At 38.9% G+C, this 26418-nt stretch overlaps 1 protein-coding gene across 1 annotated transcript; it reads right to left on the reverse strand.

The window, feature by feature from the left end:
- On the reverse strand, nt 1-26418 carry LOC119783593 (chemokine-like protein TAFA-5). The gene is made up of 4 exons (XM_038285188.1): nt 25825-26418; nt 19787-19936; nt 11732-11859; nt 1-54 (listed from the first exon to the last, which is right to left on the reverse strand). Exons 1-4 carry the CDS (start codon nt 25904-25906, stop codon nt 1-3), a joined length of 414 nt encoding a protein of 137 aa, XP_038141116.1. The 5' UTR covers nt 25907-26418.

Genomic DNA, 26418 nt, shown 5'->3' on the forward strand with positions numbered 1-26418 from the left:
TTATTGGGCTATAAATGTAAAGAGAGGATCTCCTGTGGCGACAGCAGCCATTATCTGCAGAACAAAGATTAAAATGTGACATTGGTTAGGAAAGCCAATATTCCTATTGCTTTAATCGAATATCCTAATTATTCCTCTAGAGGTCCAATTAGCTCGATGTGGCTGAACATAAAGCTAATAGCTGGTCCTCAACATGCCATGGATTGGACCTCCCTTCTAAGGTTGCTATTAATATAGCACTTTGGAGAAGTTCAGTTTTGAAATAAAGTTTGTTTTTTTGGTTGATAAACTTTTAATTATTTTGTGGCACGGGGATGAGACACATCATTTGGCCACCAAAAAACTGGACCAACATGCAAAAGATAACCAGGCCTTTGTACAAAGCAGTTTTCACAGATGGTCATGCAACCGACTCAGAAAAGATCCGAAACAATTCACTAAAACAGAAGGGTGTCTCTTTGGTTTCCATATCATTTACTTTCAGCATTTTTCAATATCCGGTCGGATGAGAGGGTTTCCTAAATACCAGCTAAGTTGCGTCTCAGATTCAGTTTATTTATTTAATATAGCCTCAATTCACAACACAGATAATCTTAAGGCACTCAACAGAGACATTTCAATCAGATCATAAAGCCAGATTGGTAAAAACAAATTCTACCTCAGGTTAACCAACTGATTGCACCTAATCATCGCCTTTGCAAGACAAAATCCTCCTGGATGAGCATGTGGTGACAATAGATATATTGTAATGTTGACTCACACTCAGCAATCCCTTACACCAAATTTGTATGAGGAGGGAAAAACTCTTAGAAATGTAGAAGAAACTTAGCGTGAGTTCCTTTCTGCTGAGGCCGACTGGGAGTTCAAGAAGGCAGAAGCAGACATAAAATAGGAAAATAGATACACTGATCCTTAAGTACTGTAGGTACTGAACTTAATTTCGTCTAAATTAGGTTATTTATTTTTCCGTGATATCTCTGTATTTAGCTCTAACTGTCCAGAAGCACTTTAAAACATAGATCTACTGCTGCTCTTTTCTACTGTACACTTGTCGCTTTCACACTGTTTTATTTCTGGTAGTAAGCAGTAGCGAGCCTCTTTCTAAACGTTCCTCAGCTTTCTCCTGCTCTATGTGTCAGATGTTCAGTTATTCCTCTAACTCCTTTAGTGATAATGGAATGTGGAATAAATGTAGTATTTTTGTAGCTTTGGAGGCATGAGGGTCAGAGTTAGAGTGAAAACACCAAGACCAGGGACACTTCTATGTAGTGGTTCTCCAAAAGTGCCTTAGCAGCCAGGTGATTGGGTGACAGTATACAGAAAGCGTAGTTCTAAATCTCTGGGAAGTGGTCACCACCAAGCCGTCCATGTTTCTAACCGATTTTCCCCGCCCACTCGGGTAATTAGCAGCTCCATAGTCAGAAAGGTGGAATTAGAAACACCAGGGATCACAGGCAAATGTTTGCTGGGGGCAAGAATGGGCAACATCAAATGCTACTTGAAACTAGTGGCTAAGTAAATGTTAAATACAGTAAGATTGTTATTCACGCTGGCGGTAATGACACCCTGTTATACCGATCGGAGGTCACTAAAATAAGCGTTGCTTCTGTATGTTCGTTTGCCAGAAGAATGTCGGACTTAGTAATTTTCTCATGTCCCCTTCCTCATCTTACCAGTGATGACATGTTTAGCCACATGTCGTCATTCAACCGCTAGTTGTTAATTGGCAGTCTTTTAGGAAAACCTGGTCTCATTCGAAAAGACAGTATCCATCCGACTTTGGATGGTGCAGTTCTTTCAGGGAATCTGGCCGAATTTATTAGTCCTACAAAACCCTGACCACCCAGGGTGCAGATCAGGAAGGAGAGTCTATAAATAAATTAGAAAATAATCCTGAAAGAGTAAATTGTGATAATCTACTTAAAATTTAAATTAACTCCAATTGGGTGAAAAAAGTAAAAACTATTAAATGTGGTTTATTTAACACAGGCATCCCCAAACTCGGTCCTCAAGGCCCCCTGTCCTGCAGGTTTTAGAGGTTTCTCTGCTTCAGCACAGCTGTTTATAATGATTGCAGTAGATCAAAAGCCTGTTAATCAGCTTTCAATTAAAATCAGCTGTGCTGGAGCAAGGAAACCTCTAAAACCTGCAGGACAGGGGGCCTTGAGGACCGAGTTTTATAATAAACTTATTATTATATATTTTTATTTATTTTATAAACCCTTTTAAAAAAACACAGCTGCCACAAAGTGAGGTCTGTATCAGGTAGAGTTAAAATTGTGAAAAAACAACACAGAAATTTAAAGGAATAAAACAAATATCATAAAATACTTAAATACATAAAACAAATAAATCTGTATAAAAAAAAGAAAATAAATCAAACCACAAGCGCATAAACTGAGTCTCATATTGTATTAAAAACCAAAGAATAAAATAAGATTTAAGATGAGTTTTAAAAATAGACCCTTAAGATGATTGTCTAATTAGGAGGGGGAGCTCATTCCCAAATTTAGGATCAGGAACTTAAAAAGCTCTGTCTCCTCTAAGCTTCCGTTTGGACCTCGGTGGGGGGGAGAAGCTCAGAGAGGTAGGGAGGGGCCAAGCCATTTAAAGACTTAAAAACAAATAAAACATTCCTAAAATGAACTCTAAAATGAACAGACAGCCAACGAAGCCAATGTGCTTCCTCTTACATATTCCAACTAAAATGCATGCAGCTGCATTTTGCACCAACTGGAGACGAGGGAGGACTAGCTCACCACAAAATAAAGTGTGCTATAGTAGTCAGAGATGTATCAAAGGCATGCATTATTGTTTATAAATGCTGCTGTGCAAGAAAAGGGTTGACCTTGTCCAACTGTTTGATAGGATAAAAAATTAGCTTTACTATAGAGCTGACTTGCCAATACAATTTAAAATCGGTCTTAAAACCCAAGTTTGAGACAGCAGGATTTTTTTCAAAGTTAAAAGGCTCAAGTCAACGGGGGATTGGGGGGGGTCCACCTTCACAACGTTATGGGGACCAAACATTATCACTTCAGTTTTTGCGTCGTTGAGATAATAAAAAGTTCCACTGCCAACCAGGCTTTAATGTCCTTAAGGCATGCCAGTAGTGGTGCAAGGGAGAAGGCATTTTTTTTTTTTTAAAAAGGCAAATAAATCTTACTTAACCTGAGCCACTCTAACTATAAGCTTTATCAAAAGGGAAAGTTCTAAGGCTTTCCTTAAAGTTAGACAGGGTGTCTGCCTCACAGACTAAAACTGGTACTTGGTTCCATGGGAGAGGATCCTGATAACTAAAATATTTTCCACCCATTATTCTTTAAACAACTCTAGGAACCACTAGTAAATCTGCAGTTGGAGACCTAAGTGCTCTGTTAGGAACATAAGGAACAATCTGATCTCTGATATAAGAATGAGCTTGGTCATTTAAGGCTTTATATGTGAGAAGGGGGATTATAAATCATATTCTGGATTTAACAGGAAGCCAATGAAGTGAACTTGAATAGGAGAAATATGATCTCTTTTAAAAAAAAAAAATGAATACGTACATGCACCTCCAACAGGAGCAGTGGAGTCAAGGAACTTTTAAATGGGAAGGATCTCAATTAAGGTCACTGCCACTGGGACTCCTCTCACTTTGGACTTAGAAAAGTTGCTATATAGAGACCATACTTCAGACTTACTCAGGACTGACTTTTATTCTTTTATTGAACCTTATATCCAGTCAACCAAGTTTTAAGCAGTCAGTTATTTTTCAAAATGTATCATTTATAGCTATTATTTATAGCTAATATTTCTAATCTTGAATATTATAATCATGGTGAAGCATTTATGCATGTTTGATTTACAGATCATTTTGGGTACCAAGTTGTGCCTGTTGGTTGGGAAACCACCAGATGACGTTGAGGATGGGGATAGTTTCCTCCCCTATCTTAAAAAATATATAACATTTATACACAAATATATACACATATGGCAACACCTAAGCTTTTTGATCCCATATTAATTAAATTTTTGCCATGTAGAAAATGATGATCTCATTATGTATTCAGTTATACTATTTTAAGTTTTCAAGTAACTATATACACCTTAATGGTTTCATTTAATTGATTATATCCTCCAGCATTTATCATCACTGAGGTTGCCTTATTATTATTTCTACATTTGACATTTTAATTTTTACATATGTAAGTATATCTAGACATTGCTTCCCACTTGTATTCTACAAAATAATTTGATAATAACTGATAGACAACCACGGTAGCAGGGAATATAAGGATGGTCTCTGTAGCACCAGAAAGTGGGAAAGACTTAGAATGAATTATACCTCAATCCCCTCGAAATGAGTCCCACAAGCAAGGAAATTCATTACAACTTTCAAGGAAAATTATACTACATGCCAGAAAATTTTTTTTGACGCTGTGAATACAGGTCCTTCTCAAAATATTAGCATATTGTGATAAAGTTGATTATTTTCCATAGTTTAATGATAAAACTTGAACATTCATATATTTTAGACTCATTGCACACTAACTAAAATATTTCAGGTCTTTTATTGTCTAAATATGGATGATTTTGGCATACAGCTCATTAAAAACCCAAAATTCCTATCTCACAAAATTAGCATATTTCATGCGACCATTAAAAGAAAAGTGTTCTTAAGACAAAAAAAAGTCAACCTTCAAATAATTATGTACAGTTATGCACTAAATACTTGGTTGGGAATCCTTTTGCAGAAATGACTGCTTCAATGTGGCGTGGCATTGAGGCAATCAGCCTCTAGCACTCTTGAGGTGTTATGGAGGCCCAGGATGCTTCGATAGCGGCCTTTAGCTCATCCAGAGTGTTGGGTCTTGCGTCTCTTAACTTTCTCTTCACAATATCCCACAGATTCTCTATGGGGTTCAGGTCAGGAGAGTTGGCAGACCAATTGAGCAGTGATACCATGGTCAGTAAAACATTTACCAGTGGTTTTGGCACTGTGAGCAGGTGCCAGGTCGTGCTGAAAACTGAAATCTTCATCTCCATAAAGCTTATCAGCAGAGAGAAGCATGAAGTGCTCCAAAATCTCCTGATAGCTAGCAGCATTGACCCTGCCCTCGATAAAACACAGTGAACCAACACCAGCAGCTGACATGGCACCCCAGACCATCACTGACTGTCGGTACTTGACAGTTGATTTCTGGCATTTTGGCATTTCCTTCTCCCCAGTCTTCCTCCAGACTTTGGCACCTTGATTTCCAAATGACATGCAAAACTGAGCAACAGTCCAGTGCTGCTTCTCTGTAGCCCAGATCAGGCGCCTCTGCCGCTGTTTCTGGTTCAAAAGTAGCTCGACCTGGGGAATGCGGCACCTGTAGCCCATTTCCTGCACGCACCTGTGCACGGTGACTCTGAATATTTCTACTCCCGATTCAGTCCACTGCTTCTGCAGGTCCCCCAAGATCTGCAATCGGCCCTTCTCCACAATCTTCCTCAGGGTCCGGTCACCTTTGCAGGTGTTTAGAGTTAATTTGTTGATTCAGATGATTAGGTGAAACATAATTAAATCAAACCACAGTTGATTTTTCTGGGCTCATTTAGAGACCTTTTTCATGATATGCTAATTTAGGGTTTTCATGAGCTGTATGCCAAAATCATCCATATTAAGACAATAAAAGACCTGAAATATTTCAGTTAGTGTGCAATGAATCTAAAATATATGAATGTTCAAGTTTTATCATTACATTATGGAAAATAATTAGATTTATCACAATATGCTAATATTTTGAGAAGGACCTGTATTTAAGAAATCTCATAATAATTTAGATTGGTGTCTCAGATTGTTGTTTACAAAATAAAACATTATAAAAGAATTATGATATTCATGCAAGTGATGAACACATGTAACCTTCTAAGCTCAACTGGATTGTATATAATTCCAGATGCCCTCCTTCACTTTCTCTGCAGCCAACTCATGGAAACAACCTGAGATATTTTATAGTCTTGCATGTAGTCCATGTTTTCTTAGCTTGGCTAGGATATTAGTGTGGAAAAAAGTGGATACAGCATGATTTCAAATGCGAGACAAAGTCAGCAGAAGCAGTTTAGAACCAATTAGATGTGACCGATCTTACAGGAAAATATTAAAAAAAAAGAAAACATAAGACAATATAGATAATAATACATATATTTGATGTTCCTTTTCGGAATAAAAGATATGAAATCCATGGATGGGACCTTATCTTTCTTTGTCAGATCTTTTTATAAAAATATAAAGTCCTTCTTTGACTGTAGTTTACATTGGTCAGCCAAACATCAAAGAGCGGTCCTTTAGGCTTTTAAGGTTTCTCACGGTTGGTCTTGCATGAATTCTCCTCATCTTTCACCAGTTACTTGTCATGGTAAGCAAATCAAAGCAGGAATCTTTCTTCTTTGTCATCTGTCAGGAAACCTGGAAAAAATTAGCGTTATTACAAAGGCTTCCTTTGCATGTTTAAAAAAATTAGATTAATCAGTGTAAATACACTTTCTTAATATTGTGTATCTACCTTTAGTTTTATTGTTGAAATAAAGAAAACACATAGCATAAATATGCATTAATAACTAAATAATTTCATCACCTGATAGGCCAGGCTGCTACATAAATTTAGGATGTGTTGTAAACCTGTGGCTGTGATGAATAGATGAACTGTGCCACATAATATCTCAGGAATCACCCCACAATAGCAATGTAACTATGTCTCACACAAATCTGCACCATGCAGGACAAGGAAGCGATAGTGCCAGTTGATCCCTGCTGGATCCAGGTAGCTTTTACTCTGTCTATTTCTTGGTCCCAAAAAAGACTGGGGACCTTCATCCATTTCTAAAACTCAGGGGACTGAACTCATTTCTGAAGGACATGCGCTTTCGCATACTGACAACCAAGAGAGTCTTGCAGGCTATCTCCCGGGACGATTGGTTTACATCAAATGACCTAAAGGATGACTATCTTCATGTCCCCATTGCAATGGTTCACTGGTGGTTTCTCCGATGTCCCCCAGGAACTGGAATTGCCCACCCCTTTATTAGACTGTGCCCCTCCAATGCCTTGTGGGTATACCAGTATACCAGGAAAATGGAGTTATGCAACCTTTCATATGGGCTATTGGGTCTCTGTGCAGAAGTTTGGCTCTGATTTTTAGGTATTAAGTCAGCCCTTTTCCCGTTGCATGTTGGACTTCAGCAGGGCAGGAGTCCAACATGCAACGGGACCTATATAATCTCTATGAAAAGGGATTTCTTGGTTCATCCAAAGGCTGGAGGGGGGGCTGGTTGGAAGACGAGCAGAATTCCTCTCTGCGTTTTGCAAATGATGTGGTTCTGCTGGATCCCTCATGCCAAGACCTAAGCCATGCACTGGGTTTTCACAAGTGAGTCAGAAGTGGATGAAAAAGTAATCAGCTGAAAAAGGCATCACACTCAAGCCTAACCCCTTCTCCACCCTCCTCTTGGGTGGTTCTAACTCAAACCAACCAGGGTTCTAAGATCTCTTATCCTAACAAGTATGACCATGCTTAAAGTTCCTATGAGACTTGCCTAATGAGGATCACCATCTCTTTCCTTTGCCATGGTCAGACCTCACGGGTCAAACCATTTTCTAGCAGCTGACAGCTCTCAGTGACTTTCTGAGAGACTGAATAATTATCAATATTTTCAGATGATTTAACTGTTCTCAGGTTTTTCCTGTTGTATATAAGTCTCTGTTTTCCATTTGCCTTGTGCACTGTTGCCATCTTATTGTCATTTATTTCCTGTAAAGTTTGTAATTTTCATTTAATATTCCTCCATCTCTTTTTACTGCTTCAGGCCTTTAAATTCATGACAGTAAAGCCAAGCGCCAACTGTGCAACCTGAGGGTTGTCGTTTCAAGCCCCAGCTATGCCTTTCAGTGTTGTAGTGTCCTTGGCAAGACACTTCACCTGCATGATGGTGGTCGGAGGTGGTTGGCGTTTATGGCAGCCTCGCCCTTGTCAGTGAGTCCCAGGGCAGCTGTGGCTATAATATAGCCTGTCACCATCGGTGTGTGAGTGTGTGCCTGAATGGGTGAATGACTGAATGTAGTCAAGACCTCTGACTTGAAAAAGCGCTATATACAGTACAGGCCATTTACCATTCCCAAAAGGGACATAACGGGCAGGAGCAAATTATCTTGTTGCAGTACCTCAATCGGCACCTGAAGATGGCATCTTCAGTGGAGCAGTTTCGTCAGTAGGCAAATTGGAATGGGTCGAATGTTGGGGGGAGAATTGAGGCGCCTTTAGCACCGGAATGATGGTGGCAGACTTAAAGCATGCAGACACTATGGATTGGTCCAGCGAGATGTTAAAAATGTCCGTCACTGCTGGAGTGCTGTATAGTGCCTCAAACCTTCCATTGAAGTTATTTTGTTCATTTAGGAAATCAGCATTTGCTGCATCTACCAGGAGGGAGGGTGCTATACTCAGTAATCGCCTGTATACCTTGCCACATCTTCCTAGTGTTGCTGACATCATGGAAGAGATCCTGGATCTTTCGGCTGTGGTTCTGCTTTGCAGATCTGATAGTACTGTTCAAGTTGGCACGTCCTGTCCTCAATGCCTCTTTATCACCAGACTTGAAAGCTGAGTTCCATGCTTTTAGCGATTTCCGAACCTCCCCATTCATCCAGGGTCATTGGTTGGACTCGGATGGTGATGTTCTTTGTTTTGCTGATGTCCTCAATGCATTTGTTGATGAGGGCTGACACAGCCATGGGATACTCATATATATATATATATATATATATATATATATATATATATATATATATATATATATATATATATATATATATATATATATATATATATATATATATATATATATATATATATATATATATATATATATATATGTGTGTGTGTGTTTTTTTTTAAATACCGTATTTTCACGACTATAAGGCGCACATTGGTGCCCTTTGGTGCGGTGCGCCCTATGTGTGTTGTAACTGCGACTTTTGAGACCACCTCATTGAGGAGATGATGAAAGAGTGGCTCACTGTAAGGAGACCAGGTGTTTTTTTTTTTCCACTCATCACCACACCATTGCTGTTAATCTGACTTCATGCGTGCCCATCTCACAGCTGATGTGGAAAAACATGGTGAAACAAGTTAATGCTGTGCTCTCTGTGAACCGGACGCAGCAGAAGCAGCGAGTTTACATGCAAAGTCAACGGTTGACGAGCGTATAGACGCAGCAAAAGGTCCTGCAGCGCGTTTTGGGCAGCAGGCGCAGCACGTCGGGAGCGCGCTGCCAACACGCTGCTGCTGCTCGAGATGGAAAAATTGAAGTTTTGCTGCTGGAAGCGCCGCATCAACCAATCAGAGAAGCTGATCTGGGAGCTGACAGCGAGACAGACACATCGCTCTGATGACATATGATATTAAAGCAAATGAAAGGGCTGGATGGATGAGGAGATGATGAAAGCGTGGCTGAGGCAGGTGTATGTGAGGAGACCAGGTGGTTTTTTCCACGCATCACCATCGCTTTTAATATGTGACTCCATGCGTGCCCATCTCACAGCTGATGTGAAAAACATGGTGAAAAAAAATTAACGCTGTGCTCGCCGTTATCCCGGGAGGTCTGACAAAGGAACTCCAACCGCTCGACATCTGTGTGAACCAGCCGTTCAAAGTAAGGCTGCGAGCGGCGTGGGAGCGATGGATGACCGACGGAGACCACAGTTTCACGATAAGTGGAAGGCAGCGCCGGGCAAGTTACGCCACCGTTTGCGGATGGATTGTTGATGCTTGGACTAACGTGTCTGCTGGCACTGTTGTTCGAGCTTTTGCAAAAGCCGGCATTATTTCTGAGGAGCCGCGCTGCACGGAAAGTGACTCTGACAGCGAAGAAGGGGAAATTGGCATGTCTGATTTAGCGCAGCTGTTTAATTCAGAAACAGAGGATGATGACTTTGATGGGTTTGATTAATACTTTGTAATAAATACATGAATAAAGCACAAACATAGCCTACTCAGTTTTGCTCCCCCTCTATTTTTCTACCTGAAAACTTAATTCAACAGCAGCCTCTGGGCCGGGTCTCCTCCGGGTTCACCGCGGCGGCTGGCAGGTGTTTTTCCATCTAAATAATCTAAATCTTACAGCTATATTTGCTGTGATCAGTGGGAATAAAGTAGTTTTAATATGTTTTTAAGTGAGAAAGTCCACCTGAAAACTTAATAATTGCAGTCAGTTCATCCAGATTATCATCGTGCCTATAGGCTACTATTTCTGTCGGAGGCGCTCAGACCCCCACATACCAGCGGTGCGCCGACAGTAGAAATCACTTCATCAGCAGCCTCTAGGCCGGGCAGCCTCCGGGTTCACCGTGGCGGCTGGCAGGTGTTTTTCATCTAAATAATTTAAACTGCAGGCACCAGGATACCGGTAATAAAAGCGAACATATTCCGTCGGCAGGTTTCAGGATTTTAAGTTAATTTAGGAGTAATCACAGTGCTCTGTCATCTGCGATGTGTCTGTCTCACGGCCAGCTCCCAGGTTTGATTAATACTTTGTAATAAATACATGAATAAAGCAGAGTCATACTCAGTTTTGGGCCCGCTGTATTTTTAAATACTCAGTAGAGGTATTTAAAGGTAGTAGAGGACATGTACCTGTATATAAAAAACGCGCCCTATAGTCCGGTGCGCCTTATGTGTGTGTTAAATACAGAAATGGCACACATAACTGAGACTGCGCCTTTTAGTACGGTGCGCCTTATGGTCGTGAAAATACGGTAGGTTGCTGAAGCTTTTATCTTTTTTAACAGTCAGAGCATCCAAAACAGTCTTGGAGCTTCTGCATGGCCCCCTCGCACCTAACTCTGATTTCTTTGTCTGCAAGTTTGGCCCTGATTAGCTGGGGCCTGTATGCAGGAATTAGCATGACAGAAAGGTGATCTGATGACCTGAGTTGGAGGTGGGGTGCTGCTCTAAATGCATCTGTGATGTTACAGTAAACCAGATCTATATTGTTTTCACCCCTGAATTGCAAAGTCCAGATCTTGGTAGAAATTAGGGAGCACAGTTTTTAAGTTAGCCCGGTTAAAATCCCCAGCATATTGAAAATGCCTTCTGTGTGTGGAGACTGAAGCTAAGAGATAGCCTGATGAAGAATCTTCATGCCCTCTTTTGTTCATATTAAGCTGCTAACACCTGGAGGAAACTCAAAATTTTGGGGAGAGTTTCTAGTTAAACAATATTTATTTTAATAATTTTCATAATTTCATATGTTTATTGATGAGTAAAGACAAAGCTAACATGATAGAATGCATGGTACACTATGCCAGAGTAATATATTTTTAGCTGTTGTTATAAAGTTAGAGCAAGCTTTATTTCACTAAGGGATTAAAACACTAATAAAACATTAAAGTTCATACCTTTTGATTACCAAATTATGACAAAAAAAGTAATCTAATGGAATCCTCATTTTTGCTAACTGCTACCTTACTCAAAGAAGACTAAGAATCATTTAACTAATGATGATTGATTTCCAATATAATCATTTAATAAAACATTATTTGGCCAAAAAAATCTTTTATTTGTGTCATGGATTTGCATTGTGAATTGGTTTGAAAACATTCCAATTGCTCAACTGGGTTAATCTTGGTTTGTGTGATTCTAAGCATTATTATTAGAGGGAAACATACACATGTGAATCATGTTCTTAGCTAAGAGTTTGTTCTCACCATGGTGGTCTTAATCCGGCCTCCTGGTTGTGTACAGGTCCAGCCGGACTGATTGTCCAGAAGGTTACAAGCCTCATCATCCAAACATGGAGCCATCTCACACCATTGGTGATTCCTGATGATTTGAACTAAGGAGAAATTAACAAACAAATGAGGTCAGTTATTCCTTGTTTTTGAGGTTCTACTTTAGACAAAATTTTTACCCAGTCTCTATACTAAATGACAAAGGTCAATTTAAAATTATGGTAAGAATAAAGGATCGAACATAACACACTGTGTGAAAACATAATTCTGTGAAATTTTATTTGTTAATCAGAGGTAACACAATATTTAATTTAACTATATTTACTCATTTAATACAATGTGATTTTAACTTATGTGAACTATGTAACCTTAGTGACTGAACTCATATGCTGTGTTTAGGAATGCTTGTTGAGAAGGGAGGATGTCTCTGCTTGCAAAACATTATTTTGCTCTGTTCTTAGGTAGGTCAGGTTCTTGGAACATTAATAACCCTAAGTGAGGTGAAAATGAGTTTTTCCCCCATGATCCTCTGTGTAAAGAAGATGAGGCTTTTCTCCCTTGAACAACTCTTTGTTAGGAGTGGATAACAATTTGGTATGATGGAAGACGAAGCTGATAGGACATTCAGGCATGTAAATCACATTGCTTATACTTTTGAGCCCATTTGCAATGTAACTTGAGGTTTAGTAAGAGAGAAGAGGTAACTGTCGAGCTGGTGGCTGTAGAGCTTCTGGTATATTTATTTCTTTATGTCATTGTTAGAGACTTAGAATTAGATAGATTTATTTTGTCATTTTGTATACAGAAGTGTAAACAAAAAGAAATCTAGAGGTCTTTCACTGTCAGTACATTGTAGTGGCCTTTCAACCATTATTAGGGTTATCCTTATTGATATTGCCTGAGTTTGTTAAACCATAATATTACCTGCATGTTGCATGTCAGAAATGTTTTACTAAATAGTTTATCTAATTAATTAGGACGGCTACTCGGTCAGGACAAAAGTCATCATCATTATGCAAGTGGCAAAGATTTGGGAATGGAATAAGAGCAGCGTCCTGATCTAAAAACAAATTGTAATATTTTGGTAAGGCTGGAGCCATGACTGTCTCCTCATCTGCAAACTTGTATGATATAATGATGTGATGATATGGCATACTGAAGTTTTAAAATGCTTCTCTAACTGTGAGTTGTGGCCACTTCATGAGATGTGTGCCAAGTAGGTAAGCACTACCTTCTGTAATTCAAAGCAACTTCTCTGATCTGAGTAAGATTACAATTTCATTCAAAATCTGTCGTCATATCTCATGGTTATTTGATACATATACATTATGAGGTGTTATTTAAAGAGTTTGTCCCAAGTGATCTCTTTTCAGTAAAATACCTGGAGAGAAAGCTTCAAGGTGTAAACACAGAGCTTTCAATAGCACCATACAATTCCTTTCCAAGTTCTGTGTTTCCTATCCTCCATGGTTCTGACTTTACATGGACTTGTTGTCTCTAGGTCCCTGGGGGTCATCAACATCTCTACACTGATATCCACCCAGTAGGCTTCTCTTTTCACTTCTGTTTAGACCTCGTCCCGTCACCCCACCACCACCACCACCAGTTGGCATTTGATGTCACTGCTGAACCCCACAGGAATCCTTATTTGACTATTAATTGTTGGCCCAGATCTGTGAGAGCAGAGACAGGCAGAATGATTAAGGGGACAATGCAGGTCTGAGAGCAGGTCCAGAGTCAAAGCTAGATGATCAGAAATCCAGAGACAATCCAGAGGAGAACCTGAGAGCGAGGTCAAGGCACAGAACGCAGGTCAGAGATCCACAAACAGACAATGGCAGGTCCAATAGGATTCAGTCAGGCTCATAGAATCAGGAGGCAGAATTGGGTCTTAATCAGGCAGACAAGTTTAAAGGAATACTGGATAAAATTGACAGATGGCTTGTAGTAATCTGGTTCTAATAACTGGTCTGAGAACTGGTTATATAGTCAGGGAAGCGATGAGTCTGTAAAGGCTGATTGGAAATGGGGTGGAGCTGACAAGTTTGTTGAATATTAAATCAGACTAGCACTAGTACCAGGAATCATGAAAGATGGCTGGCATTTGGATTTATTGTAAGAGTTCTGAGATGTCTGCAGTGTGGATTGGCTTTTTTGGGCCGGTCAGCACTGGCTAGTTATATCTGCTTGCTGTTCTGCACCCCTGCTTGGATTCCTTTTTTCCCATTATCATAGCTTTGTCGTTGCTGTAACATCTCACTTCACACTCAAATTTCATCTTTGAGGTTTCTCTTACTGGCAGCTTTCTGAAGTTGATGTGGCCTGTCCTGTTTAGTGTGACCTCTCTTCATTCTTTAAGATATCCTGATGGAGAATTCACCCACTTCTTGTAAGCTCACACTGCTGTGAGGGTTTGATCTTTGTCCAGACTGTATTTAGTTCTCCCGATACAATAGTCTTGTCAATCGGCTTTATCTATGACTAATTAGTGTTGCTGTGCAGTTTTGTGTTTGCCCACAGGGTTTCCGGTCACTTGCCACAGGTTTCTAGCTTGTCAGAGGACCAGATATCCATATTCCGTTCGGTGGTAGGCTGGGAGCTATGGTTAAAACTATCTCTGTACTGTAAGTGTTGATCCAAACAACACCCTCTTTGCTTTACCTGGTATCCGGCCCGTGGATGTACCTTGTAGTCTTCTCAGTCAAATTTTATACATGCAAAGAGAGACATCAAATCCTTGACAAAACATGCTGAGTGTACTGTGTCATCAGTGTGCTTACAAGTCGTGACCCCCTACAAATGGACTTACTGGAGGTGAGAGCGATTCAAAGTTATGCTGTGCCTGTGGTTTGAGGTGCATTTCTCAGGTGAGTGCCACTATGCTGTTTCTATGTTAAAGGGGCGCTACTGCCTGACCCAGGACAGAGGGGGGAATGTTATTTGTGTATTTTCCTGTCTCTACCTGTAGTTCAGCTGGCCTTATACCTTAGCTTTGTTAACTTTGAAGATACTGCAGCATGGGTATAAACATTTAGAAGGAAGTGGATAGTCAGAATAAAGTAATTAAGGGGAAAGATTTAATGTGATCGACCATTATGTCATTGCAAATGGAAAAATATACAAAATGTTCTTGCCATACATGCAGGGGGCTGGTTCATGACCCGCCTCTAACCTAGGCCTGACCAGTATGTCCCCCCTATAAATAGGCATGGTCAAAACTAAGCCTAATCCCTCCCTCTCCTCAACTTCTCTAAGGGGCTACAGCTCTTAAACAACCAGGTTTCAATTAACCAACTTAACTATAACTAAGCTGTGTACCTAGGGAGAGCCTTTAAAATATTTTGGGAAGCAGATAGACCTGTAAAACAGATCAGATAAATGTTTAATGAATGTCTTTGAATCCTGGGCAAGGAAGTTGATTTTGTGAAAAAAAAAACTCTTCTCTAACTTAGCTGCAGCTGAAGTCAGAGTCTTAGCTATTTGCTCTTTTTAATCAGCTGTGACAGACCTCTGTCACAGCTCTGTCACAATAAGGAAATGAAATTATCTGAATGGCCTTAAGCAGGGCAGAGGGAGGGGACACAGAAATAGCTGGCATTTGCCACCAATGCCTAAGCTTAGTGGCCATCATGTGTTTTCTATTTGTTTGAGGGGTACTACTGTTAAAGAAAAAACTTTCCGTGCCACTTTCCTGTGAGACAGACTCTGGGATTGAGTTAGAACATTCTTTTGAATGTCTAAACATCGCACTATCAGTTTATTAGGAAGAGATTCAATATGTGTACTTATGAAATATCACCTTTTTAGAGCTCCTGGTACAATACATTTTCAGACAAATTGAGTTCTACAAAATTGTTTTTGGAATAAATATAATGCAGCGTTTTCTGTTTCTCTGACTGCTGCACAGGATGCTTTTTTCTAATTGGTGATTATCCACGTGTCTTAAGCATAGCCCTATGACATGCAATGAAGGGATGTGGATGAAATTGTTTATCACTGCCTAACGGCCATGTCACAACTTGCTCATTTATAAAGCATGTGCCCTATGTCCTAGAATCTTCTAAAATGCTGGCATACGCTGAACATGTATGTATTTTTTTAATTTGGGGAATATACATAGCGTATTCATAATGAGTCCAGAACTTATGTCCAGCGACAGCCTAACTTACTGCGATTATTAAAGTACAGGTGCTGGTCATAAAATTAGAATATCATGAAAAAGTAGATTGATTTCAGTAATTCCATTTAAAAAGTGAAACTTGTATATTATATTCATACATTACATACAAACTCATATATTTCAGATGTTTATTTTGTTTAATTTTGATGATTACAAATGACAACAAATGAAAATCTCAAATTCATCATATCAGAAAATTAGAATATTACTGAAGACCAATAAAAACAAAGGATTTATAGAAATGTTGGCCAACTGAAAAGTATGAACATGAAAAGTATGAGCATGTACAGCACTCAGTATTTAGTTGGGCCTCCTTTGGCCTGTATTACTGCAGCAATGCGGCGTGGCATGGAGTCGATCAGTCTGTGGCACTGCTCAGGTGTTATGATAGCCCAGGTTGCTCTAATAGTGGCTTTTAGCTCTTCTGAATTGTTGGGTCTGGTGTATTGCATCTTCTTCTTCACAATACCCCATAGATTTTCTATGGGGTTAAGGTCAGGAGAGTTTGCTGGCCAATTAAGAACAGGGATACCATGGTCCTTCAACCAGGTACTGGTAGCTTTGGCACTGTGTGCAGGTGCCAAGTCCTGTTGGAAAATGAAATCTGCATCTCCAAAAAGTTGGTCAGCTGCAGGAAGCATGAAGTGCTCTAAAACTTCCTGGTATGTGGCTGAGTTGACCCTGGACCTCAGAAAACACAATGGACCAACACCAGCAGATGACATGGCACCCCAAACCATCACTGACTGTGGAAACTTTACACTGGACTTCAAGCAACGTGGATGAAGTGCCTCTCTTCTTTTCCTCCAGACTCTGGGACCTTGATTTCCAAAGGAAATGCAAAATTTACTTTCATCAGAGAACATGACTTTGGACCACTCACCAGCAGTCCAGTCCTGTTTCTCTTTAGACGCTTCTGACGCTGTCTGTGGTTCAAGAGTGGCTTGACACAAGGAATGCGACAGCAGAAACCCATGTCTTTCATACGTCTGTGTGTGGTGGTTCTTGAAGCACTCACTCCAGCTGCAGTCCACTCTTTGTGAATCTCCCCCACATTTTTGAAGGGGTTTTGTTTCACAATCCTCTCCAGGGTGCGGTTATCTCTCTTGCTTGTACACTTTTTTCGACCACATCTTTTCCTTCCCTTCGCCTCTCTATTAATGTGCTTGGACACCGAGCTCTGTGAACAGCCAGCCTCTTTAGCGATGACCTTTTGTGTCTTGCCCTCCTTGTGCAAGGTGTCGATGGTCGTCTTTTGGACAACTGTCAAGTCAGCAGTCTTCCCCATGATTGTGTAGCCTATAGAACTAGACTGAAAGACCATTTAAAGGCTTTTGCAGGTGGTTTGAGTTAATTAGCTGATTAGAGTGTGGCACCAGGGGCCATCAATTTTGAACCTTTTCACAATATTCTAATTTTCTGATATGATGAATTTGAGATTTTCATTTGTTGTCATTTGTAATCATCAAAATTAAACAAAATAAACATCTGAAATATATGAGTTTGTATGTAATGTATGAATATAATATACAAGTTTCACTTTTTAAATGGAATTACTGAAATCAATCTACTTTTTCATGATATTCTAATTTTATGACCAGCACCTGTATGTCTGATTCTGATTTTGAATGCACGGAAGTGTCATGTATAAGCATTGGTTAAAGCTGCCCCCCGGAGGCACCAGGTCTGCATGAAAATACATCTTTCATCACGGTATTATATGTTTGCTGGCTGGGTCTGAGTTGTGGCCCATCCAAGGCCCATCATAAACACATCTGGCAAAACACTTGGAGGAAACTCAGGATGAATATAGCTGAGCCCCGGGTGGGTAACCCAAGTGGATGCCAAATTTTATTGCAAAACCCATTTGGGCCCCACATATTTGTTGGTTGTGCCTACTATAAGTCATATCATAAACAATTTTAGGTAAATAGACTGGGGACCACCATAGAAACTGATGAAAAAATAAGCTTGGTGCCAGTTGGTTTTCCACATGGGCCAAAAATATTAGGCCTACTGTGCCCCATTTGGCCCCATCATGTCAGTAGGGCCCAATTTAGAGCTGTTGGAATGTGTTCAGACTAATTCACAATGCAACTTCATAAGGTAAATAAAAAATCCTTTGCTCAAATAAATGTTATGAAATTATTTGCCTAATCAGAAACCATTAACCGTATAACTAATTGGTTTTTAACCTTATGTGATTCTTCTTAAGGGAATAGTAATGGATAGGAGTCCTTATTCCCCCTCACAGCATAGCATGTATAGGACATTACAAAATAATAACAAAAAAACAACAAAAGAGTACATAAATCCTGCCAAATGTAAAATATTATTTAAATTGTTAACCAGTATATTCCTTAGCCTAGGTGAGGAAACCTGACAGCCTGCAGAGCAAAACTGAGTAGTAGCCTACTGGGGAAACCTCAGAGAACATCAAAGCCTACACGCTCTGAATGCTCTATCAGTACCAGCCCTTCACAGGATAAGACCTTCACCAATACATTTAGAACCTATCAACCAAAAGCTTACCAAGCTGAATGCCAGACAGACCCTGGTAGAATTTATGCAAAAGGAATTTCGAAACCTGAAGGAATCTCTTTAATATAGCCAAGAGCAGCTATGGTAGGAACTGAGAACAACATGCTTTAAAAAAAGCTTCATGGTTGATGTAGTTCTTAGGGGAAAACATGAATGCGGTGAAGATGATTGCCGTTTTCCAGCCAAAAGGTATGCAAGATAATCTTGTTTTTTGTGCCGTTCCTAAGTCCACAGAACAACATCCAGAGTTGACAGTGTAAAACTGTCTTAAACAAGAACTCAACATGTCAAGGGGGATGTCAAGTCCCTGTGACTCTGAGGACTCTGAGGGTGTGACGCTAATGCGTGGCATTGATTGTTAAGGCAGTACAGCTTAGGTAGGACCTGAATAGAGCCATTGTCCCACTGCTACAATGGCTAGCCTGCCCCTATTTCTATGAGCACCTCCAGGATTCACAGTTTCATACACTAGTCTATTTCACCTGTCTTTGAAGCTGTACTGCTCTAACCATGTATGTAAAAAAGCACCGATTCCAAAGACATTTTTGACACAATCCTGCCAGAAGGCTTTTCAGTCTGAGCACCTAAAGTCTATGGTGAGAGCATAGCCTGACTGAGGTGCAAAATATTTTTTCCCTCTGAGATGCAAACAGTTTGACCAGTTATGCTCATTGACCAATGTCATCACGTTGCTGCTGTCCGGGTGTCCTTCTTGCACAAAAATAAATTAAATACACAATGTAGGTCAGAATAAATCATGTATTTTAGGAGATAAGCCTTCATCACAAATATAAAAATGTATAGTTGGGTAGCCATTACACAAATATATAGTTGAGTAGCTAAATATACATTCTGTGATATAATTCCGTGATTTTGGCTTATTTCATTAAACCAACAGACATGCCTGTATCTATTGCACCACTAGGCTCTCTGAGCACCAAGAGCAGGCAAGGCAGGAGAGGTGTCTTGCAAAAGCACAAGACAACTGAGACAGATGCACTAGGGACTTCACCCAATAACCCCACAGTTTCACGATTAATCCCTCCATAGGACTGACTGTCTGGATTCACTTGGCCCCCTTCAAAATGCATCACACACATGTTTGTGTAAACAACAACGACTGTTGCTAATTTCTTTTAGATGATCTGTTGGCAAAAGTGTGAGCCAACAGAATTGACAAAGACTGCTGGATAGATCTTGAAAGCCTGCAGTTCTGAAGTAATCAGAGAAGAGTTGATGGTTGATCATATCCTCATCATCTTGTGTTGTGTTCTCAATCAGAGCATTCTTTAGGAAAAAAACAAGCATACCATCAACACAGGCAGGTTTGGTTCGTGTCATCCCAGCGATCTGTCCTTTATGGCAAGCACAACGGGCTGTCTGATGAGCAACAGTCATCCTGGGCTGGCTGCTGTCTCGATCCAGAGTCACAATCTCACAGCTTCCTGCCACCAGCTGACCTGAGAGCAAGCATTTAAAGAAGAAAAAATTATAATCTACATACAAGACTTTTCCTTCGGTTTGATTTAATACATTCACTAAGTTACAGTCTTGATTCAAATTTAAAGCTAGATGCAGATTTATTTTCTTCATGACTCAATGTTAATACAAGTCTTATTTAGAATTATATTTTATTTAAAACATCTCTGATTAAAGTCGGTGTATCAAAATATGAGTAATTTCACCTCTATAATCTAATTAAAATGTCTCCAATTAAATAAAAAATCATAAGGACGACAAGCATTCATATATAAAAAATATATATATATATATATATATGCTGAACTTTTTCATATAACATCCTAAATTGGATTTTTCTTGCTTTTTTCCATTTCTGTTGTGCAATGAAGACAAACCGTTAAACTGTCCCATCTCAGATCTTTTCTACTTTATTTTTTAAATCAAAAAAAGCATTCTATCATATGTTTTAAGTTAAACAACAATTGCAGGGTAGAAAATACATAGTTAAAACAGAGTGCTATACACTTCTTTACAATTTTGAATATTGGCCCCACAGAATCGACCAACTGAAAAAAAAATGTCATGTGGTAAAGACTGAATCTATATTCTTATTAGTGTTGCTCTGATGTCATTTTTGGCCCTGATACCGATATCCAGCTGTGTAGTATTGGCCGATACCCATACCATGCCGATACCATCTGTTTAAAATAGATGTGTTTGTGTAATATGAAGAACTTCATACTACTTGGATGTAAAATAATTGCCATCATGGCTTTGTCAAGCTGCTGCCTACCTTTGTGAAGCAGGAAAAAGGCTAATAAAAAGTGAATCCAGTAGAACTTTTTATTGCCTACCCAGAAAGGGTGACAATAGTTTAACAAACTTTTGGCTCTCAAAATGGTATCGGTGCCCTATTTGTTGGTATTCCCCGATACTGGTATGGGTACCGGTGCAACACTAATTCTAATATCATGAAGTAATCCATGACCAATAGCAGAATACTTTGAACAAAAATAAAACAAAGATAGACATTTTTGGAAATGTGTTTATTGCACTGCAGTCATTTCAAATAGATGGGGTTAATCTCCAGGCTGTTCACACCACTGGTCAGAATATAGTGAGCCAGCGTCGGGTTGTGCATCAACCTGCTGTCGAGTGCTCCCCGGCATTTTTTTGATCATCTCTATGATTTTGTCAGCCCTCCACAGTGTGGCTGAATTTCCACACCGTGGTGTCCTCCTTGTCAGTCTCCATGTCACTCTGAGGGCCGCCACCACCCCTTCCATGTATTCCAGATCTACATCAGATCGCCATTGAGTGACTTTCTAGCGATCTCCTTGTGTGAATTAAGCAGCTGTAAATTAAAACAAAATAAAAAAAGCAAGTTAAATTTAATGATAACAAATATTTATAATTTTTCTTCTCAACTTTTCACTTCATCGCACGTTTGCATTAAAACTGCTCCATTGCAGAATTTGCTTTTTTCTTGCTTTATAAAACTAAAACTTGGGAAACAAAAATAGATATCCCTGCTTAGGGTTGAAAAGGTGCTGGTTGGTCAGAGCCTGCTGAGAAGCAGGATTATTGCAACTGCAGGTGCAGAGCTGGTTGAGAAAGATTATGCACACCACTTCTCTTAACCTAGTACATAAATAATGCATAAATTGAGCATTTTCTCGAGGAGGATCATTATTGTGCAATGATAGTAGCCCTACTATAAGGTAAATGAAATCATCACTATATCCATTTACAATGAAGTGAGAATTAATATTTAAAACAGACTAATTTGTTTCCCCGCAGACAATCACACCCTCAACTCCCCTATGAGATCTGATCTTTTCCAATATAAAAATGTCATTGGTATTGCCATCCTCCGTTCTAAAGCTAAAATCCTTGGTATGAAGTAATTCAACCATGACTCAGTTGTCCAACTTTTCTGAGGTTAGGTGTAGGTGATAAAGCACAAAATTAAGGCCAGGCCATCCTCAGCTTCTTGGGAAAGAAAAAGAAAACCAGAGAGGCATACTGATGTCACCCCGGTTATTTGTACACTTTATTTATTTTACAAGAGTTAAATAAATATAACTTATAAATAAAGGGAAGGGACAAAAGAAAAAAATGCAGTATTGCACACTCAAATAAATGAACTAGAGCAGTTGTCCACTTTATTGATTGTTGGTTTAAACAGTACTTTCTGGGAAAATAAAGTGTTCGGTTTTAAACCAATTAAAACACTTTTTATACATCAGCTAAAAACAAATATTTTGTTTTATAAGAGTGGACAACTGTCATGGTTCTCTTTTTGAGTGTATAGTGTTAAAATTTACAACACTAGATACAACCTAAACATTTTTTCCTTGCCAAAATGACCTTTTTAAATCAGGAGACATTCTTCGTATCAAAAATAAGCATTCTGGATGTCTAGAAATAAATTTCAGATCTCCATATTCCTATTGTTACTGGTTATATTTTTATATTATTTTGATCAGACAGAAATATATTTCAGATATCAAAAATACATATTCAGTCAAGCTAATAAATGTGAAAACAGCCAATTAAAATGTGTAAACATTAGACTTACTGATAATTTTGTTGAAATTTTTACTCTTAGGTGATGATCTTGAGCTCCTTGTGGAAGTAATGGGTCTTCTGCAGTCCATTTTCTGATTCATTTCTTCCACTCTTCCTCAGAGGTGGTGCAATTTGCCACCTAGGTTGGACACAGCCTGGTGCAATTTACACAGAGATCTAGGAAAATAAATATTTATTGTGTATATGGCAAGGGGACATCACAGGAGAAACTGTAAACATTCGACAGATAAACCCAATGATCAGTCAGGAATCCTGTAAGAATGTGATAGAAGGGAGGAGGACTTCACAGGCGGTTTGAGCTTTCACAGACTTACAAGGTCTAGGCTGATCTCAGAGCTTGAAAGGCAGAAACACAGTCTGAACAGTAAGGGCAGAGACAGGCAGATTAGTCAATAAGCTCGTGATTTCATCCACAAGCAATCAAACCATGCTTACCTCCATACGCCAACAAACGAGATGTTGATATCAATTGCACCTTCCCTTGCTGCTGGTTCGAGCTGTAGCTGTAAACAACTTACTCCTCTTTGTCTGCACTTTTTTACACTGGCTGTACCAACAGCTTCAAACTTAAATGTCATTGGTCATTAGAAACATTGAGGCAAAATGAAAATGATTGGTGTTGATTTTTTTTCCAGTAGCACCACTTTATTTTTCCAACTGGTGAAATTTAAACAGAAGTATTAGAGAAAATCTAAATCATTTGAGTGAATATCATGTAGCCTTGTTACATGCTAAACAAAAAAATGTAAAGACTTTATAGGTTAGAATGTTGAGGCTACAATATCAATATAAATAAAAAAAAAGTTAATAGTCACAATTATATTTTTAATTTCCATGTATGTCATAGATGTGTACGGATTTGTAGTAATGACAACAAAGTCATGCTAATGACTGTTAATTACCTTCTTTTTTGTCATTTTAACTGTGGAAAAGCCACACTAACATTTTGCTGGAAAATACCTGTGCATTATTAAATGTTTTGTATAACGAAAAAAATCTGACATAAAAAAGGAACAATTTGGAATACTCCAATATATATGCTTGGATGTTTGGCAGATAAAATTTTTATGGATTTGTCAGGATCTTACCTGTATATCTGACACATCCATAAACCCCTATCTTTCAGTATATTTAAAGGATTCAACACTTCTGAATCCGTTCCGGATATGTTGTTCAGATAAATTAACATGCTTGTAATCATCTTTTTCTGTCTTATTAATTCTGATCACTGAATTTATGTTCATTGAAAACGTTTTCAGGCTTTTATAAAGACTAAAAAATGACAAAATTTCACAACACTCAGATCCATAGCCATGATGTATGTGTATATGAAAGGATTTTTGACAGATCAGATCTGACCACATTTGTCTGGATATTTTCTGGATAATTGACAGATCCATATACTGTGATCTTATTATATTTTCCAGGATACCAACCCTTTTTGTCCAGGGTGTAAAACTGGCAATCAGTTCCATTGAAGAGGAGCTTGATAACTAAAAGTTCATCCTCCAATTCCACTTTTGGAAATTCTAGGAAACACAAGTTAACCTGCTGATTGAGGGTGAAGTGCTCTGTTAGGAATGTAATTAACAACAAGATCTCTGAAATAAGATGGAGTTTGGTTATTTAGGTTGTTATAAATGAAAAGGCTTTTACATGCTATGCTATATTTTACAAGAAGACAATAAAGGGAAGCTTAAATAAGGAGTGTGATCTCTCTTTATATTTATCTGCATAACTCTTGCTGTAGCATTTTGGATTGGCTGTTGGTTAATGACTTCTTGAAGGTTAAAATGACTTCATGATATTAAAAAAAGCAATAGTCAAACCTTGAAGTGATAAAGGCAGGAACTATTTTCTTATTATTACCCCTTGAGAAGATATTTAGATTTTTTTACCATATCCCTCAGATAAAATAAGTACATTCTAGAAATCTGATTGATGTCAGAAAAGTCATGAAGAAAAATAACACAAATGTTTTTTACATTACAGCTATTTATTGCTGCCCAGATGAAGTGGCTGACTATTTTTTTTATTTTTTTTTGTCTAAAGATAATAACTTCTGTTTTGTCTTCATTCAGAAGCAAAAAGTTTAGCGTCGTCTGGGATTTTACGTCTTTAAGACATGCATGTAGTCTATGAAATGGAAATGTTTCGTCAGGATTTATAAGAAATATGCTCGAACTTAGTTAGATAATAGATAACATTTTATAGCTCATAAAACTTGATCAAAACCAGCCACTTCAAAGGGTATCATCCCATTAAATCAATTATTAGTGGTTATCAGTCCCATAGAATGCCATTAGATTGTCCCTTCTACCCGCCAGTAGACTCAGGTTATCACCCAAGGAATCCTAATCCTGAGGTATTTCCTTTTTTACCCGCATAAACGGGTGTTTAAGTAAAGAATGATGCACAGAATGTTGATTCTGATATTGTTGAAAAGGAAACATTATGTTTTACAGAATAATGTTGGGAATTGGCACTAATGTTTTAAAAAAATCTACATTGACAGTGAACCCTTGTTAGTACTGTTTTGTATTAGAAGTATATGAGAAAAATACACTGAATGAAAAGCATTTACAGAACAATGTGATGTAGTGGACTTAACCTGTAAGTTTACAATCACATGTTTTTTTAATAATAGGTCACTAATTAAGTTGGCCTGTCCGAGGCATGAAATTCCAGAGCTGAAAATGAGTCCCACATTGTCCTTCATTGTCTGGTTATGGTGGACCGGGTAGCAATTATATGAGAGACAATTAACAATTTTGATTATTTTTTTAATAACAAAATATTCAAATTTTGTGTCATTTATGGGTTTAATGTGTCTTTTTAAACAGACATATGAGTCTTAAGATCTGGGGCTATTTGGAACAACATGCGGTGTTTACGCCAATATTATACTTGTATAAATACTTACTTCTGTTTTTTTTTTTCTTTCCTTACTTTTCAACTCAGCTTTCATGTGCTTCATCTCTCCCTCTGATCTACACTGTATCTCTGGATGTTCTCTTTTAATGGAGGTGTTACAACAAAATCTGTGACCCGTTATTTATGTGACTCAAGCGCAGGCTGTCTACTAACCCTAACTTTACAGGATTCATACATAAACCTAATGTCACTAAATGAATACCTACTCTTAATGACGTTTATTGAGAAATACATACATGTGACGGGTCACAGGTTATGTTGGAACACCAGGTCGCTTTTATCTGCAGTTCAGTGAGTGGACAGAAGGTCAGCGGGTCCCAGAGCACCGAAAAAGGTGGGGGGGAAAAGAAACAAAGCTTACGTTGATTCAGCAGGAGGCCGTGGAGCAGCAGGATGCAGACCGCAGCGGCAGGCAGAGCCCAGGCCAGCCGGTGGAGCAACATGAGGGAGACCGCAGGAGGATCCACGTTGTGCCGCGTCCTCCTCACGACCTCACATTTAATCCGATCCGAGCCAGAGGAGGACCAGTAGCACTCACTATCAACATCATCATCATGTAGGTTGACTTAAATTAGAACCATCAGAACCGATATTTTGTTTTAAATACAATCAGATTTTTGGTGTTCCAACACTTTCTATATAGTCCCATATGTTTTTGCAGCTGGGAAGAAGTTTTCCAACTCTCAGTCCGCTCCTGGTGTTCAGGTCCTGGTTCGGCTTAAATCCACAGTGGGCTTCGATCAAAGGTGCTGCTGAAGTGGGCTTGTTGAGTTTGTTTCTCCGCTACAACCTCACAGAGCCCCGCTGCTGCTGCTGCTTCTCATGGGATCCTCTGAAAGCTTTCTCTATCCCTTAGTCCATAGTACTCCATTTTTTTCTTCCTTTTTTAATTTCAATTAAAGAATAAAGTTCAACCATAGGATACATATAACAAATAAATTGGCCTATACCAGGA

The sequence above is a fragment of the Cyprinodon tularosa genome, unplaced genomic scaffold (genome assembly GCF_016077235.1).
Source record: "Cyprinodon tularosa strain WSP-4 unplaced genomic scaffold, ASM1607723v1 ctg208, whole genome shotgun sequence".
NCBI lineage: Eukaryota > Metazoa > Chordata > Actinopteri > Cyprinodontiformes > Cyprinodontidae > Cyprinodon > Cyprinodon tularosa.

Coding starts and splice junctions, on each gene's coding strand:
- LOC119783593 (XM_038285188.1), bottom strand. CDS start 25,906: ATGTTGCTCCACCGGCTGGCCTGGGCTCTGCCTGCCGCTGCGGTCTGC. Junction 19,937..25,824: donor CGGCCTCCTGCTGAATCAAC/GTAAGCTTTGTT, acceptor GCTTGCTCTCAG/GTCAGCTGGTGGCAGGAAGC. Junction 11,860..19,786: donor CAAACCTGCCTGTGTTGATG/GTATGCTTGTTT, acceptor ATTTCTCCTTAG/TTCAAATCATCAGGAATCAC.